An 18,543-nucleotide genomic window follows, 5' to 3' on the forward strand; every position below is an offset into this window, starting at 1 on the left:
TGTAAGAGTTAGGAATTGAGTTTGCATGCAACAGAATGGCCTAAATAAATGAGTTTCTTTTTCTTTTTCTTTTTTTCTTTTGTCTTTTGTCTCTTTTGGGGCCGCACCCTTGGCATATGTAGAGTCCCACTTTAGGGGTCGAATTGGAGCTGTAGCTGCCGGCCTTCGCCACAGCCACAGTGACGTAAGTTCCGAGCCACATCTGTAACCTTCACCACAGCTCACAGCATTGCTAGATCCTTCAACCCACTGAGCAAGGCCAGGGACCGGATCTGTATCCCCATGAATGCTAGTCGGGTTTGTTAACCACCGCTGAGCCACGACGGGAACCCCATGAGTTTCTTTTTCGCTCATGAAGTGAAAGGTCCAGAGGTCAGCAGTCCAGGGCTGCAGGGCATCCCCATAACGGTCTGAGGCGCCCAGGCTTCTCTAGCCTCCTCCCAGCCATCCTTACTGTGTGCTTACGGTCAAAAGGCCTGTCCTACGGCTCCAGTCAAGGAGGGGCAAAATGTTACATGCGGCTGAGACTCCTTTAGAGAGCTTTCTAGTAAGCTTCACTCTATGAGTTCTGCTTAGATCGCACCCGACAGACTATAGCACGACTCTCTTAGATGTAGCAAAACCCGGAGATGTAGGTTTTTTAACCTAAGAACATTGATACCCAACAACATCAGACTTCTGACAGAGGAGAATGTTTATTCAGTCACTAACGGTCTTTGCTACAGTCCACCCCTCAGCTACCCCGCAGTCGGTTTTCTCCCTAAATGAGAACATCTTCGCCTGCTCCTCAGTGGCAACACCTCCACAGTCTCCTCTAGTCTGGATATTCAGCTAAGACTTCTGGGTAATTTCAGGTCTTCTAACAGGTCTGGCTGTGGTGTCCTGTGGTCTGGGGTCCCATGAACTGAAAGAAAATTAGACACCACCCCCCCCACTCCTCCAGTATTACATAGGTAGATAAAGGAGAGGATAATTACAGTAAAAATTCCCATTTGGAAAAGCAGAGATCAAATCTTATTGGGCAGGAAGAGTAGAGTCCCTGCCCCAGAGGTAGAGAAAACTCCTTGGTTTCATCTGGCAGCCCCTAGCTCTGCTTGCTGGGAGGATGTCTTTTGCCCATTGTCCCCTGTAGCCCCTGGCTCTCTACTCTAAGAGATTCTTTTATTGTCTGGTATCTGTGGCCAAATTAGAGTTACGCATCTGAGGGCAGAGCCAAAGAAGATGCTTCTCAAAAGGCTGTAAACGGTCTAAACATCCATCATTTGGGAACTCGGTTAAACAGTTGTGGTGTATCTGCATAGGAGGATACTAGGTGGCTCTTCAACAGTGAGGGGCATCTAATGTAGTGATAAGGAATGAACTTCACGATATATTAGGTTAAAATAGCGAAGGTAAAGGAAGGACCGTTTGTGAGGAGGGGAGAGAGAGAGAGAGATGTATATGTAGAGAATATGCTGGGAAGTCTACATAAGAAGTTGTTAACAGTGGCTTCCTCTGCAGAGGGGACCACAAAGGCAGAAGTAGGAGAGACAGTTTTTTTCATTTGATACCCATTTATTCTAGATGAATTGTTTACCTTGCGCTTATTTTTTATGTATGTGCTTCTTGATAAAAAATTTTTAACTGGGAAGAGGAAGAAGAGACATGACAAATGACTTGTGAGTCTTTATGACTCATAAAAAGTGTTTACCATCTAAGTGCCTTCGGAGTCCCTCAAGAGGGTGGAAGCGGGACCTTTGGTATTTTCACTCTCGGGATGGGTGGGCAGCCAAGCCTTTGGCTGTCCAGTTGCTTACTGCGAGGCCTACACTGCTAGTTCTTCTTTGTCCTATTTAGCAGAACCTAAAAGTCATATTCCCCTTTCCTCTACAGTGGAAATTTTGCTCAGCCGTCAAAAGAAGGCCGAGCTTCTGAAGAAGATGACCGATGTGGCTGTGCGCATGTCAGAGGAGCAGTTGGTTGAGCTCAGAGCCGATATCAAGGTAAAACTTCCTTCTCTTTTCTGCCTTTCTTCTTGCCCTCGGGGACTACAGGAGCAAACCTCCATAATTCATGGCCAGGTCTGATAGATTGAACTCATGATCCTCTCTCCCCAGACCTGGCCCTTTTCCGGGCTCCCTTTCTCTGTGGGTGGTCCTGTCATCTCTCCAGTGCCCCAGCTGGAAACCTCAGGAAGTTTCTCCTTTGCCCACAGTTACATCTTTCCGCAGACCCTGTCCACGTGACCTTCTTCGAAAGCTCAGATCTGACCTTTTCTCTTTCTCTCCACCACCACCGGCGTGATCAAGCTCCTGTGATCTCCTGCTTGGACTCCTGAAATAGCCTCCTAACCCATCCCACTCCTGCACTTCGCCGCCGCCCTGCCCGCCTCACCCCTTCCTATTGTTCCCTGCAGGACCTGCTTCACACTTCCCATTGCTCTGAGGACGGCCTGTAGGGCTCTGCCTGGTCTCGCTCGGCTGCCCTCCTTCCTCCCCCTCAGTCCCTGTGTTCCAGCCAGACTAGCTCTGCTTCCCGCAAACATACCCTGTCCCCTCCTGTTAGGGCTGCTGCTCCGCACACTTTTCCATTTGTCTGAAACGTTCTTTTTTTCCCTCCCCTGCCCCAGCACACACCTTGCTCCTCACCTCCTCGTCCTTCCTGACTTGCCTGACATCTCTGTTCTGTGCCTTCCTAGCACATGTATAATTTTTTTCGATAGGCAGGAAATAGATTTATTAAGACAGGATGTTTGTAAGAGATGCACGCGGGCAGGGAAGGAGGCTCTGCCAACACACGGCTGATTTTATGTGCATTTGCTTACCCTTTCTTCCCGACTAGGTAGGGAACTTTATAGTGATGGGAACGGCTGTACCTCCCGTGCCCTAGCCCAGGGCCTTAGCACATCGAGGTGTTTGGTAGATATTTAAATAGTTGGTCACTTCCGGTTTTATAAGAGAAAAAAGAGCAGTTTGAGATCTTGATTATATTGTAATCTATAAAGATGACTTGGGCTCCACATTCAGACATTTGGGACAGTGTTTCTGGAATTCTCTGGTGGTTCAGTGGCTTAAGGATCCAGCATTGTCACTACTGTGGCAAGGGTTCGACTCCTGGCCTAGGAACTTTTGTACGCCATGGGCACAGCCAAAAAAACCAAAACCAAACAAACAAAAAAGTGTTTCTGAGCATAGGAAACCAAGAGAAGTTGGGTTGTTTTCACGGGTAATGCGGACACTATCATTCTAACGAATTGTTTCTCAACCATGAGCTTAGAACCAGAGGAGTTGGCCTTCTGTCCTCCTGAGTCCTAACTCTGCTCTTCCTGAACATGTGAGACGATTGTCATATTTAAGAGGAGTACGTACTGCTGGGGAGGCTGCATAACAACCTTTGCAAAATAAAAGCAGAGAGGGAAGTTCATCTGAGACCCTCCAGTTACCGATTACCAGCCTGAGCCTGTCCGGCACACAAACCTTTGCTGCGTCACCCCACCACCCCTTCCCCTAGGCTCTACTGGGGAGAAATAGTGAAACAAACAACCACGTTTAAAATGACCATTTTCTGATTAACCAAAGACTGTTGCTCAATGTTATAGAAAGTCTTCCTCTCGTTGATGCCAGTCAGTCTCATTCAGTGATCCGGGAGAAGCCGGAAACCCCTTTGGAATTAGATAAGAATCCTGGCTCTCAGAGGCTTCATCTGTTCCCTGCCCACGTGGTTGAAGAGCTGCTAGAAATATTTCTGCAGGCTGACTAAGGATCTGGTTCTCTCCACGTTTTCAGTGTACTGAAGTGGGTGCTGTGCAATTTAAATGTCTTATTTCCAGATCATCTTATTTCCGTCATTCCTATTATGTCTTTGGCTCAGCAAACCCTAGAATTTGTTTCAGAATTAATCTCAGACTGATATTACACGTCTGAAGGCTTTGTTACAGAGGTTCCTAAACCACAATATACTCTGAAGCTTTAGGGCTTCAAGGCCTAGAGGTGATTTTTATTTCTCCTCTCCCATTTGTTGCTTCTAGATGTATTGCAAGGATTCTGATGCTTTTGATTCTACCCCTTGAACATCTAAAGTGGAATTAGGCCACCCCCAGTCCTCTAGGACTGCTCTGGGGAGTTCAGTTCTTCTAAATTATATCTAGGCCTTTAACTTTTCTTTTTCACTCTCCTTTTCATCTGAACAAATGATTTCAGGCTACCTTAGAAATGGTTTATTGACGTAGACCCCCAGAAGCACTTTATTCCTGACATGTTTCTGGTCCCACTATTTCTATAATACAGTTAGTTTTGACCCAAGGGGTTGGTTACTTCTCAGCTCAGTCTGCTTAAAAGGATTAAATTCCTTGCAGCACAAACTCTTCTCATTTGCAAAGTTGACTTTTCACATGAATGATTTTCCATCTCAAGAAATTGCTCCTATTTCAAAGACCAACAAATCCTACTTTATAAAGAGATGAATTGGGTTTCCTAAGGAAGTTCCTATTAAAGAACATCAAACCATCTATTTAAATGGAATCATTGTTGTAACTTCCGAGCACTTTTGCTGCCTCCGCCTCTGTATAAAATGGAACAAGGTGAAGAGTAGCCAGCAGTAGGGAGACGGATGGCCTCCACCAGGAACTCCTTCTCCTTTCCCCACAGTGTCTCTTGATTTACCTTGTAACTGTCGTGTGGCATTTCATGAAGCTCCCTAATGGATTTATCTTTGGGCTCTTAAAGAAAATGACTGAGGAGTTTCTGCTGTGGCTCGGGTTAGGAACCTGACATAGTGTCTGTGAGGTTCCAAGTTCACTCCCTGACCTTGCTCAGTGGGTAAGGATCCAACGTTGCCACAAGCTGTGGTGTAGGCCTGCAGCTGTAGCTCCAAGTCAACCCCTAGCCTGGGAACTTCTATATGCTGCAGGTGTGACCGTAAAAAGGAAAAAAAAAAAAAAAAGAAAGAAAATGGCTGGATTTTGTCATTCACCCAGCAGTGATAATATGATGGCCATTTAGTGACCTGTGAATGCAAAAAAAAAAGACAGTAAGGTAATTCTTTTACCTCTGTCTACAGCAAGCTATAGGTCCATGTCTGCTGTTTGTTTCACCCGGAGGCTTTTCTTTGTCGTTTCTCCAGCACTTTGTTAGTGAACGCAAATATGACGAGGATCTGGGACGAGTGGCCCGATTCACCTGTGATGTAGAGACCCTAAAGAAGAACATTGATTCATTTGGACAAGGTGAGATGGTGAGGGATGCCGGGCACCAGAGACAGTGATGAGACGACCACCCTCCACTCACTAGCGGCTGAAAATGGGCTTCTCCACTGATTCTGCCTAGTGCCTCTTGGGTTTGGGTTGGTTTGTTTGCTTGTTTTTATGAGAAGGAACTCTGAGATACTTAACAAGTCAGGGGACACAGACGCTTTGCGCTCTGAGGGTGGGTATTTTCCAGCTCCCTAAATTTGCGGTCATGTTTTTCCATCGTTTTCTGCTTAGCTGAGAGGTGTTGGGCACCTCTATACATAGCATAAAGAGCTTGTGGCCCTGGAGTCCGACCAGGTTGGAATCTTTGCCTCTGCACTCCCCTCTTGGCCCCTCATTTTATTCCTCTCCACAATGGGATAGCAGTGCCTGCTTTTCCTGGCACTTAATAGACCAGGGGGTGGCGGTGGCGGGGGGGAGTCCCTCTAAAGTGTGAGCTTGTAGTGACACACCTTTCAAAACCAAGCCCGGAGCTCAGCTTCTCTGTTCTTCCTGCCTCGGTGCCAAAGTGAAATGTTGGACGTAAGGCAGGGATTGTGAACTCAGCATTAGCCCGGGCTGAAAGCCAAGGAAAAAAAAATCTAGCGAGTAGTTTTAAACGATTGAATTCTGACAAAATTTGAACTGAAAATATTAATATATTTGAATTTGGAGTTATTTTTGCAGCAAGAGCCTTGGGAAGATACATATTTGTGTAGAGACTAGATCTGTTCATATTTAACTCATCTTGCATCATACAATTTTTTTTAAAAGGATTTAGCGTTTTATTTAGTTTTTTCTTTCCTTGCAAAGTCTGTACTTTGGAATGTTCCTCGCATAGGAAACCGAACATATGGCCCATACTATTGTTCCTGGGCTTAGTCAGCCACCGGAGCCATAGCCAGGAGTTTAGGTGGTAGGAAACGCCAAGAAGTCATTAGTGGGTGGGGGGATGAACCACTGCGGTCTCACACTGTCCTCCTGTTTCTCCGCGTTCCTCGACGAAGCAGTGGGGATTGGGCAGGAGTGGAGGAAGAGGGCAGAAGGGAGATCCTCCTAACTGTTACCGTTTTATAAGCTTAGCTTTACAAATACTCAAGTAGACACCTATTTTTTGGTTTGTGGGTTTTTGGTTTTTGGTTTTCTTTTTAGGGCTACACCTGCTGCATATGGAAGTTCCCAGGCTAGGGGTTAAATCAGAGCTGCAGCTGCAAGCCTACACCAGAGCTACAGCAATACCTGATCCTTAACCACCTGAATGAGGCCAGGGATCAAACCCACATCCTCATGGATACTACTAGTTGGGTCCTTAACCTGCTGAGCCACAACAGGGAGGCTTGTGTGTTTTGGCTGCACCCAAAACGTGAAAGTTCCCGGGCCCAGGGGTCAAACCCATGCCACAGCAGTTATCTGAGCCACTGCAATGACAACACAGGATCCTTAACCTGCTGCGCCACAAGAGAACTCAAGTAGACAGTTCTTTAACTTTAATTGCTCATTATCAAATGGAGAAAGAGGGAAAAGGCTCATACTCTTCCATCACGTGACCACATTTCTCATATTTCTGCCTCAGTGTCCCATCCAAAGAACAGCTATTCAACCAGATCTCGATGTAGCTCAGTTGCCTCCGTGTCTTTGAGTAACCCATGTGATGCCTCTGCTGCTTCCTCTTCCACCTGTGCCTCTGCTCCCAGCCTTACAAGTGCTAACAAGAAAAGCTCAGCACCGGGAGAGACTCCCGCAGCCACCGCAGACTCCAGTGGCCGGCCCTACCAGCCTCATCGAGAGGTAAGAAAAGCTCTTAGGAAGAAAAGCTGCTAGCTTGTCCCAGTTTAAAGGGCGACAGCTCAGGACACTGCCTTCCTCTCTTTAAGCCCAGTCCACACCTCTTTTGTGTCCCTCCAGCCTCAGTTGGTTCCAGAGAAAGCACTGGGTGTGTATGTTCCAAACCACCAGCCAGTTTAGATTTCCCGTTGCCAAGACGCTGACTTTCTGATGCTGGCAGTGATCCTGGCTGCTGTAGGTAGCATTGCCTGGTAATTGGTCACACAGGGAGCCAGACACCCATCTCGAGGTAGACGACACCGAAGGGGCAGGTTCACCAGCGTGGATCTGAGGCAGCAGCTCCCGAGAAGCACAGCATGGAACCAGAAAGTGGACGCACAGCCCGTTGTTTCTTTTCTCCTTGGTTCGAGGGAGAGGCAGAGAGCCAGCCAAGGCAGTGCTGTCGGTAAATCTTCCGACGGGTATCATACTGGGATTGGAGGACAAAAGTAAAATCCTGTGCCCTGAGCTTTCTGAGTTGTCATGTGAAAGGTGGGTTAAATGTCACAGCAGCGTGATGTAGTCTCTGGTTCGGGATCTGTAGCCGAGTAGATCATTGTGACGTTTATTTTATGATTCCAGATGTCCCTTTTTTTTACAAATGACTCATGAGCTGCAAAATTCAGACATGGCATAAGATCCTTGTCCAGTTGAGGTCACGTAACAACCCCAGAGAATGCTCTTTCTTCCTGCTGGCTTTCTTCCTCTGCCCAGCTAAGGAAAAGTGAACTCTGCTTCAGTGGCAAGGGGCCGAGGCAGGGCGGAAGGCAGTGGGAGATGGCTTAACTCTGAGGTAGTGTCCAGGTTGGACTCGCAGACCACATTCCCTAGGTCTTAAGAGAGAACCGAGTCCCTAGCATGGGGTGGCACTATTAGGCTTTCAGAAGACTCCTGTAAACTGAACTGGAACAAACTGGGTGCCCGAAGGCCACAGAGCCCTGAACACTGTCTCCTTTCATCCTTAGGTATTGCCGGGGAACCGACGAGGAGGACAAGGCTACAGGCCACAAGGCCCAAAGTCCAGTGACCCCACGAACCAAGGGCGCCATGACAGCGCAGGTCGTTATAGAAATAGCTCCTGGTATTCATCTGGTTCCAGGTACCAGAGTGTTCCATCCCAGGCACCAGGCAACATTAGTGAACGGGGCCAGGCTCACCCCGCAGGGACCAATGGAACTGGAGCCAGCACGGAGCCCGGCCCACCCAAGCCCTCGTTCAAAAAGGGGCTGCCCCAGCGCAAACCCAGGACCTCGCAGCCCGAAACCGTGAACTCTTGAGGGAAATTCCGCCTGGGCTCTCTCCTCCATCCCACACAATTCAACTTGGTAACTGGACTCTAGGAACTTATAGTTAGATTTAATAACAAAAAGAAGTTTACGCATATCACTTTTTACGCCATTCTAAACATTTTGGTTTCTTCTCTCGTTTTCTTTTGGAAGGGAAGCTGTTTTTGCCCTTGACCTTTCCCAGTGATAGGGATTGATTCTGATTGGTCATTTCCACCAGGGATCACAGGCAACTGTTGCCAGGTTTCCCAAGGGTCAGCGGGGTTCCCCCCAGAGCCCCAGGCCTTTCCAGTGCCTGAGGAGGCCTTCCTCTGCCACCCCTGCTGCTCAGGCTTCAGGAGGTGGCTCGGAGTTGGTCTTGCTGCCTTTCCAGTCTAAGCAGAAGCCAGACATACCTGCCTGGTTCCCTGGAAATAGCAGGGTAACCAGGAGAGGCAGTGAGGGGATTGAGTCCTGCCCTAAATTAGCCAGAGAAGGGGAATTGGTTGGTGGAAAGGAAAGAACACTAGGAAACACTTGAGAATCTGCCTCTGCTCCCAGAACACGCCTCAGATGGACACTCAGAGTGGGGTTTCAGTCTCTTGCTTGGCGCCGTGGCTTAACCTGCATTTTCTTCCAAACGCCCAAGCCTTGTTTCCTAGAACTGAGACTCCAAACCAGTCTAGGGAAGTCTGTGGGAAAGTAGCATTTTATTAAAGGGAAAAAAAGTCTTTCTCTGTTTTAGTGTTTGAAACTTTTTGTTGTTGTTCTCCCTCCTTCCTGATTCCTGTTCGGACCCTGAACCAAATTTATAGCAATATTAGTGTTAATCTAAGGTGTTACCCATCAAAAAATCGCCACAATCTTTAGAGTTGAATAAATAAAAGCAACTGCATAAATGTACCCACGTTGGTTTCACAGCAAGGAGTGACTTCATTTCATTATCCGTTTTCCTTTGGGCCTCGTGAGGTAGAAGTCACTCAGCTTGTTTGGAGCTTAAATGAGGGTGTTCAATTCCGAAGCCACTTGTCCCCCACTTCGTTTCAGAACCAAATGAAATGTGAAAGCCATGGTGAGCAGATGCATCTGTTCCTCCCAAGAAAAGGCCCGTAGGAGAGGGAACGGGGACTTTCCAAAGGAGAGCCTCTCGCAGCTGCCCACAGCTCCTCCAGACAACCAGAGGTTCTGTCCACACCCTGTCCCCCACTGCCTGTCCCTTCACCGTGGAGCGGTGTCACACCGCGTTTCACAGGGGTGTCGCAGCATAATTAGGTTTCCGCTCGTCGTAGGTGGTGCCGGTGCCAGACCCACCTCCCACACCTGCCCCAGAAGCTGGGATTTCGTTAACAGCAGAGCTTCTTCTTCCCCATCATTTGTCTCTCAAGTCTGAAGCCCAGGCTGGAAGTGGCAGTGGTGCAGAACTTAGCTGCCTCGGGGCTTCCCCTGGCTCTTCTGCTGAAGCTGAGCTGCCAGGGTTCGGGTTGGTTGCACAGAGAGAGAGAGAGTCTTTCATCAGTAAAGAAAACAGCAGTCAGGGAGTGCTAGGAAGGCCTTTTCTCAGGGGCTGGCCACTTCATTTGGGGGAATTTATCCAACAGTACTTACCAGCCTGCTGGTATCAGGACAAAGCCCTGTGTGTCTAATTAATTGCTCACCTATACTTTATAGGAAATCCAGAGATTGAAGTGACCTTGCAGGATGATGAGGTCTAGACTGTATTTAACCACCTAAACAGACGGGAAGCCCCATGTTTGTCAAAACTGCCTTGAAGTTGGCATTAAAATCTTCTAGAAAAATATTTTAAGATTTTTTTTTTCCATGACTACAAAAAGTGTGAAAATTATGAAGCTTTATTTTTACATTATTTTTTACTTACAAAAGTAGTGTTTAAAATATCAAAAAATACAGAAATGTAAAAGGAAAAAGTTCAGGTTTTCCACCTTCCCATTCTGTTTGTCATGGGTCATGACTATTAATAATTTGCCATGTGGAGTTCCTGCTGCAGTGCATAGATTAAGAGTCCAGTTGCAGTGGCCATGTCACTGTGGAGGTGTGGGTTTGGTACCTGGCACAGTGGGTTAAAGGATCCAGCGTTGCTACAGCTGCTGCATAGGTCTCAGCTATGGTTCGGGTTCAGTCCCAGGCCCAGAAACTTCCATATGCCACAGGTAGAGCCATAAAAAAATAATTTCTCATATATCCTTATAAACCTTTTTCAAAGCATATATGTGTATATACACATAGATATAATTTTTTCTTTTTTTTATAAAAAAGGGATCATAGTGGAGTTCACATCGTGGCTCAGCAGTTAACGAATCTGAGTAGCCTCCATGAGGATGCAGGTTTGATGCCTGGCCTTGCTCAGTGGGTCAACGATCCGGCGTTGCCGTGAGCTGTGGTGTAGGTTGCAGACGAGGCTCGGATCCCGAGTTGCTGTGGCTCTGGCGTAGGCCGGTGGCTAAAGCTCCGATTCGACCCCTAGCCTGGGAACCTCCATATGCCGCAGAAGCAGCCCAAAGAAATAGCAAAAAGACAAAAAAAAAAAAAAAAAAAAAAAAAAAACAGAAAGGATCATATTATATGCATTCTATAATTCTTTTTTTAGATAATATGCCCAAATCATAATTCACTTAGGATCTTCTGTTGTGGATTTTCTGCTCCTAAATTTGCCAGTTGGACTTTGTTCAGTGAGGAGAAGTTAGGTTTTTCTTAAGTTCAGATTGTGCAGCTCAGTCTGTGCCCCTATAGTAGCTCCCGGCTTCCCAAGAGAAAAGAGGGAGGCTCTGTAGCCCGGGCAATTCCCACTGTGTGTTCAGAGAGATCCTACCTCATGATCACTCTTTCCATTTTTTCTGCTCTTTCCATTTTTTCTTGGAGATCAGTGTCGGGTCCTTTCCCAGCCTAGAGGTAGGACTGACACTTCAGGTTTAGTTTTGTTAGTTACGTGCCCCTTGAGAGAGAAAATTTAAATTGTCCTGGCTTCATTATGAACATCGAATATTTCATAGGCCCCTTAGTTATGGCAGTTTTTAAAATTCACTTTTTAAAAAAGTGATACAGGAGTTCCCACTGTGGCTTAGTGGGTTCAGAATCCAACTCCAGTGGCTCGGCTCACTGTGACGGTGCCGGTTCAATCCCGAGCCCAGCACAGTGGGTTAAAGGATCTGGCATTGCCGCAGTGAGGTTTGCAGCTACGGCTCAGTTTCAGTCCCTGGCCCAGGAACTTCCATGTGCCACGGGTGCAGCCATCTAAAAAGAAGAAGAAGTAATACAGACTCATTTTGTTAAGATACAAAAGGATACATGACATAAAAGTAAAAAATACTCCCCTACTTTGCCCCACTCCCCAGAAGAAATCATTGATAAGTCTCTTGTATGTCTTTTCACAAATGTTCTAAATCTAAACATGCAAATATATTTTTTCTTTCTTTTCCATTAGTGGGAATCATACTATGTATATTCCTGAACAACTTGATTTTTTTTTTTTTTTTTTTTTCCTATTTCGGCCACCCACAGCATATGGAGTTCCCAGGCTAGGGATCATATTAGAGCTGCAGTTGCAACCTATGCCACAGTTGTGGCAGGCCAGGGCTCGAACCTGCATCCTGGTGCTGCATAGATGCTGCTGATCCTGTGTAGTGCCACAACAGAAACGCCACAACTTGCTGCTTTTTTTTTCTGGCTGTACATGCAGCATGCAGAAGTTCCTAGGCCAGGGATCAGACCTGTGCCATAGCTATAACCAGAGCCACCACAGCGTCAATGCTGGACCCTTAACCTGCTAAACCACATGGGAAGTCCTACAACTTGCCTTTTTTTTAAAAACTTGTCCTTGCTTTTTATAACTAGTTTTTGTTTGGTTTTAAGAAAATATATGTAAATGGTTTAAAGGGATATATGATGCAAAATAAGCCTTCATCCCACTCTGGGCTATTTATTCTCTCCTTAGAGGCAACACTGATAAGCTTGTTATGAATCCCTCCAGAGACTTTCCGTATTAGTAGACATACATCAGAAGAACGTATACCCCCTAGACTGCTTTCCATGTCTGTATGCGTAAATGTACCTTGTTCCTTCCATGGCTGGATAGTATCTCATTATATAAATTTATCATAATTATTTTAACCAGTCCCTAATGATGATTTTCAGGTTTTTGCTATTATAAGTATTGCTGAAATTAGCATCTCATAATACATAAACATAATACATATATCACATTGTGAGAGTGTATCTTCGAGATAAATTCCCAGGAGTGGAATTGTTGGATCATATAGTCATTGATAAAGTACTCTAAAACGGTACATGGATTTAGGGAGTTCCCGTCATGGCGCAGTGGAAACGAATCCAACTAGGAACCATGAGGTTGCGAGTTCAATCCTTGGCCTCGCTCAGGGGGTTGGGGATCTGGCATTGCCGTGAGCTATGGGGCGGGTTGAGGAAGTAGCTCGGATGTGGCATGGCTGTGGCTGTGGTGTAGGCCGGCGGCTATAGCTCCAACTCGACCCCCTAGCCTAGGAACCTCCGTATGCTGTGGGCGCAGCCCTAAAAATAGATTTACACTCACCGACATTGTTTGAGAGTGCTTTATACAGTTGCTCAGCCAGAAGCTAAAGAGGAAATAAAGATAACTAAAACATGGCCCTTCTTGGGGCTGATAAACTAGTTGGGGCAACTGACACATACAGTTAAACTAATACAAAGTAATTGTGTTACAATGAAAGAGCCAGGCTGTCTGCTGTGAGTGCAATGCAGAAGCACTGCTGGAAGGGCCGGGGCCTGTACTTGAACTAGAACCATACCAACAGGTGATTAGGCATTTGTTCAGTGGTTTATAGACAGGGTGACCTCATATGTCAAGATCCCAAACCCGAGTAGAGTCTTGTGAGTATAATGTAAGAATGGGGATAAATGGGATAAACCTGTTTAGGTTGAGGGTGGCCTGGAAAAGCCAGGACGCATGGTTATCAATCTGTGAACTTAACTTTTCGAGGTCAGTAGAGTAATGAACTTGTTGCCCCTGGAAATCCTGCCTTTTGCCTTAACAAAGTGAGGCTTGTCTTGTCTGCTCGGTAGAGTTCATCCCACGTTGTCCCACCTAGAAGGGGTTATAGCCACACGGAAGCACACTTCATGGAAGGAACAGGTTCCAAAATGGTAAGTGTTCGGAGGTCACCTGCAGATACACAGTTATCTCGTCACTATTTTAACCTGTTCAGAGTACCAGACCGACGCTGGTGGCCAGAACAACCCACTGTAAAATCAGTCAAACATTGCTTCAGACGTGGAGGCACCCACTGTGACCCAGGCACCATGCTGAGTTCTGAGGCGAAGATAAACGCTTCCAGCTCTTTCCTCAACCCCTTTGCAGGCGAAGGAACCAGAACTCTTAGTTTTTCCTTAAATCCTGGGAAGCAGTGACTGGTGGCCAGGCAGTGCGGTGGAGGGGAAAGACCCTGGACCTCTGGGACATATACTTGGGTTTTAATTCTGGCTTCATGACTTGGTAGCTGTGTGACCAACTAACCTTGAGCAAATAAATCTATGAGCCTCTTCTTTTTTTAATTTTTATTTTAATGATTTTTATTTTCTACTATAGCTGGTGTACAGTGTTCTGTCAATTTTCTACTGTACAGTAAGGTGACCCCGTCACACATACATATATACATTCTTTTTTCTCACTTTGTCACGCTTCATCATAAGTGACCAGATATAGTTCCCAGTGCTACACAACAGGATCTCATGGCTTATCCACTACAAAGGCAATAGTTCGCATCTCTTAACCCCAAACTCCCAGTCCCTCCCACTCCCTCCCCCTCCGCCTTGGCAACCACGAGTCTCTTCTCCAAGTCCATGAGTTTCTTTTCTGTGGAAAGGTTCGTTTGTGCCCTGTATTAGATTCCAGATGTACACGATATCATATGGTATTTGTCTTTCTCTTGAACTGAAAGTGGCGACCACGGTAACTCCTTCAGGGACAGGTGAGGGAGGATCAAGTGCTGCAGAGCAGAAGCGGGGCGTCCAGGATAACCTGTGACCAGCTGAACGTCCACCCACCATGACTCCTTTGCTTTTCTGCCTCTCCTACCCTGTTCAGACGTGCCCAGCAGACTTCCCCTAACTCCAGCCTAATTAACAGCACAGACCTAATGAACCCAAAAAGCAAAAACACTTCGGCCATCTCATGCCTTCGGCAGCTTTTCTCCTCTGAGCGCGTATTCCACCCCAACTCCCCAGGCACCCGGTACGGTGAGCTCTCTGTCTGTCCTCTTGTCTGTCCTGACAGCTGTCAGGGAGGCACACCCCATCCCCCACTCGGGAGCTCTCTGGGTGGCTCAGGCCCGGGCCAACAGTCACCAGCGCAGCAGCTGCAGGAGCGAGGCTGCGGCAGAGTCTCCCAGGGGAGAGCCAGGGAACAGCATTTCCATACAGGTGCAGAGGGAATTTTGCTGCCTCCTCTGCCACTCCTGACCAAGGGAAACGCTGTCTGAAGAAGATTTTTCTGGGTGAGGAAACTCACCCACCCTCGCCACCACCAGCACAACTGTTCTCCAGCCCACCCGCCCCTTCACTGCCGTCAAAACAGCAGGAACAAATACCACCCACTCTGATTCCCCAGGGAAAAGTCAGGTCTCCTTTTTCTGTCTCTCTTCAACTTAACCCAGTTAGGCGTTCTCTGTAACTAGATTTCAGACAAACCCGTTTTCTGGTGCTGCTAGAACACCACATAGCAGATTGCAGGTTGAGAGACAGATCTTTCAGACTCACTTCTTGGCCGGACTCGAGGCAGGATTGTAATCTGCCCGCCCCGCAGACAGGGCCTCTGCTCAACGGCGGTGTCTTCCCACTGCCTGAAGTCCACGTTGCTGCTCCCAGTGGGCAGTCATCGAAAGGACCATACTGTCCCCTTTTAATAGGCTCTTCCCCAAAGGACAGGACAAAGCACCCCAGCAGCGTGGTATGGTAGCAGTCTCTGTCAACCTGGTCAATTCCTGGTTCAGATCTTTGGTTCCCCCACTAAGCCAGCCATGTGACATACAGCAGTTTATCCAGGATTCTCTTGTTTGAAAGTTTATTGTGGTTTCCTCACACCAGCTAGCATCCTCCACCAAAAGAAAAGAAACGGCTTAGAATGAGACAGCCGAGGGGTGGCCAAGTACTGGAACCTCAAAAGTATTCCAAAATGTTGTGGTCGTTTTGGTGGAGATAGGGAGCCTTCAGCGAGGCTTCAGCACCCAGAGCCAGGGCAAGCGCTCAGGGGGCCTTTCCGTAACCATCACAACCACTTACTAAACTCTTCTCATTCTCTCACCAATCCTCTGAGAAAGGAGCATTTCACAAACAAGGAACTGATGCTCTTCGGGATTAGCACCCAATCCCCTTCCCGCCCAAGGTCATTCAGGGGCAGAGCCAGAATCCAAACCCACACTAGGCTGATTTGAAAGCCTGGGACACACAACACAGCCTGAGAAGGAGAGAGACCGGGGGACCTCCAGAAATGGGGGGGGACCTCCAGAAATGAGGGTGGAGAGAGTGGGAAGAGGGGAGGGGAGGGGAGGGGCCCCTGGACTCCATTCCTCGACAGCCACCTGTTCTTACCCGCTGCACACGGCAACTGACTCCGCCTGCGCTTGGGGTGGGGGGGGGGCGCTTTTTCCATCTTTTGTGTCTTGAGCAGTTTTTTCCTTGCTTTGCTCTTCCTTGCTCTCTCTCCTTGTTCCTTTTGCAGATAATACTCCCACAGGCCTCCCACGGCAGCTCCAAAACGCAGCCTCCCGAGTTTCTTCTTGTTGACAGTGGTTCTGAGCTATCTCTGAACAGGGCTCCCCCTCAACCTTCCCCTCCCTGTGACTCCCCACTGTGGCCAGCGAGTCAAGTGGGGGGGGGGAATTGCAGGGAGGAGGCCAGTGCTCCCTGACTCCTGCCCCACCCCACCCCGTGCCCTGTTCACTTTTCAATCCCACCTTACTGCCTCCTAAACAGGGTCCCTGCCCTCTGCGTGTGCATGTGTGTGTTTGCACACATGCAGAGGGCGGGGGTGGGAGGGTGGGCAGAGGGTGGAAAGAGGAGGCAAGGAATTCATCGCTGCAAGCTGAGGGAACCTCTAAGCCAGATGGGCAAGAAGACCTGGGGGACGAGGGAAAGAGAGGAAGGAGGGTAAGATCCAACGCCTCCACCCTCATCTAGACAGAAAGCACACCTTAAATACTCAGGCCAGGCTAAAGCACCCTCACCCCACACACACTTTCTCACAGATTCTTTGAAGGGCACTGGGGGGAGGGGGTTAAAGCCCTACACATTGCCGTTTCATTCTGAGATAAGAAGTGATCATAACATTGAAGAACATTGAATAAACGTTAGTGTATTTTCTTCTGGAAATGGGAGACCATGGCACCAAAAGGGTGACACAGGCATGGTGCCTGGAGCTGCTGGAGGAGGCTGTGCAGCATAGACAAGCATAGACAAGATATTTAACCTTCTGCCTCAATGTTTTCACCTGTAAATTGGCAATTAAAACAGTGACTACCACTTCATAGAGTTATGACAAAGATTAATGGGATAATCCAAGTAAAGCACTTAGCACAGTGCTTTGGCACAGAGTCGGTGCTCGATAAATGTCAGCTATTGTAATTCCATCTACTGCCTGCTCACCCTAACCTAAAGTGCCTAGTTTGCTGTGATGTGCAAAACCAGCCCAGGCGGATGCGCTGGGAGCCTGGAAGTCTGAACGCTCTGGGCTTACGAGGGTGACTTGAGGATCATCGGGATCTGACATGCAACCCCAGACGACCTGTGCCTTGTGTGTGCCACGCAGCCAGCCTGGGGTTGCTTCTGGGTCCTCAGCGTGGGTGACAGCTCTGCTGGAATGAGGTAGACTCTGGACCTGAGGTTGGGAGACTGTCAGGGCTGGAATGTTAGCTCAGCCATTTACCAACTTAGTTGCCTTGAGCAAGTCTCTCTAGCCCTCCTTTGTGAGAAGGAGTGTAATTAGCATCTACTCTGCAGGATACACGGGGCTCCTATAAGATTCAAAATCATAATATTTACATGTTGCAAATGTCACACCCTGTTCTGGATCCTTTAATCTTTTAATCTTCCTGACAGTCCTCTGCTGTAGTTATTACTGTTCCCATTTCACAGAGGGGAAAATTAAGTCCGCAGGAAAAATCACAACAGCAAGTGACAGAACTATATTCAAACCTCGGTAAGTAGCCTGGTTCTCAAGCTGGCTGCTTTCAACCAAAGCCTCATCCTGTCTCTCAAGGCGGGCTGATTCCTAAACCACAGGCACCCTCTCCTTAGCAGTAGGCTTGAACGTCGCCTGGAGGGGCATTGACGAGCCCTAGTGGGAGGGGTTTACTGTGCAGCCCGAATCTCGTGGGGGGTGAGGGGGCAGGAGCTAAGAGCCAGATCTGCGGACTCCTTAGGGTCTCCTTGGCGGGATTCCAGAATTCAGAAGACTGGGGGAGGGGGACGCTCTCTCCCTCCCCTCCGCCAGCACCAGCTCATTTTAATACGGGTGCCTGGGGCTTTGGCCCTCGCCGCAGATGAGGGGTGGGTGGAGCGGGGGACCCTCCTTTCTTTCCGATGCTGATGACTGTGGATGTGTCTCCTAGAGGGGTGGGGGTGCTGAGCCTCCCGCCTCACTCGTTCGGGAACAAATTGCTGTTTTGGCCCCGGCGGTTCCTTTGGGCGCGGGCGGTAGCCGCGCTCGCTGGCAAACCGTGGGAGGGAGGAGGAGCGGCACTGGCAGCGAGAGGCTGGAGGAACCGACGCGGCGCGGGAGACCAGCGAGAGACTGCCGCCCCGGGCCCGGCTCCGCGCCGCCTGCCGGGCCCTCCTCCCTCCTCCCTCGCTAGAGGGGGAGGGTCCCTGCAGGCTCCGCTGCGCAAAGCCCAGTTCTCTAGGATTGAAGGGGCCGGGGCAACGGAGACTCGGTCCTTTCACTCCCCGCTCGCAAGAACCCACTAGCACCAGGTTAGGAAGTTTCCTGCAGCGTCCGACATCTACAGTCCCCTGTATTTGCAAGCTGACCTTTCAGCGCAGCCTGGGAGCGGCACAGCTTGACAAAGAGAAGCACAAGGCCGAGACAAAGGATCTGGGGCGACCCCCTCCTCACACACACCTCTTTACCACCCCTACCTCCCGGGCACACAAGAGAGCGTCTAAACCCTATTTCCAAGACTACCCGCCCTCCAATTTCCGGACAGCCTCAGCCTGCCGCAGCAACACCTAGCAATGGATCAATCC

At 48.4% G+C, this 18,543-nt stretch overlaps 1 protein-coding gene across 2 annotated transcripts in view; it reads left to right on the forward strand.

The window, feature by feature from the left end:
• The window catches only part of SPATS2 (spermatogenesis associated serine rich 2), a 137,318-nt gene extending 128,119 nt beyond the window's left edge, over positions 1–9,199 (forward strand). For both annotated transcript variants that reach the window (XM_021091602.1, XM_013988258.2), the window contains exons 10-13: positions 1,873–1,982; positions 5,101–5,203; positions 6,780–6,994; positions 7,996–9,199. In XM_021091602.1, coding sequence (XP_020947261.1) covers positions 1,873–1,982; positions 5,101–5,203; positions 6,780–6,994; positions 7,996–8,307 — 740 coding nt within the window. In that variant the 3' untranslated portion in view covers positions 8,308–9,199. The remainder of the gene's footprint in view (positions 1–1,872; positions 1,983–5,100; positions 5,204–6,779; positions 6,995–7,995) is intronic.

Source organism: Sus scrofa, chromosome 5 (assembly GCF_000003025.6).
Source record: "Sus scrofa isolate TJ Tabasco breed Duroc chromosome 5, Sscrofa11.1, whole genome shotgun sequence".
NCBI classification, from domain to species: Eukaryota; Metazoa; Chordata; class Mammalia; order Artiodactyla; family Suidae; genus Sus; species Sus scrofa.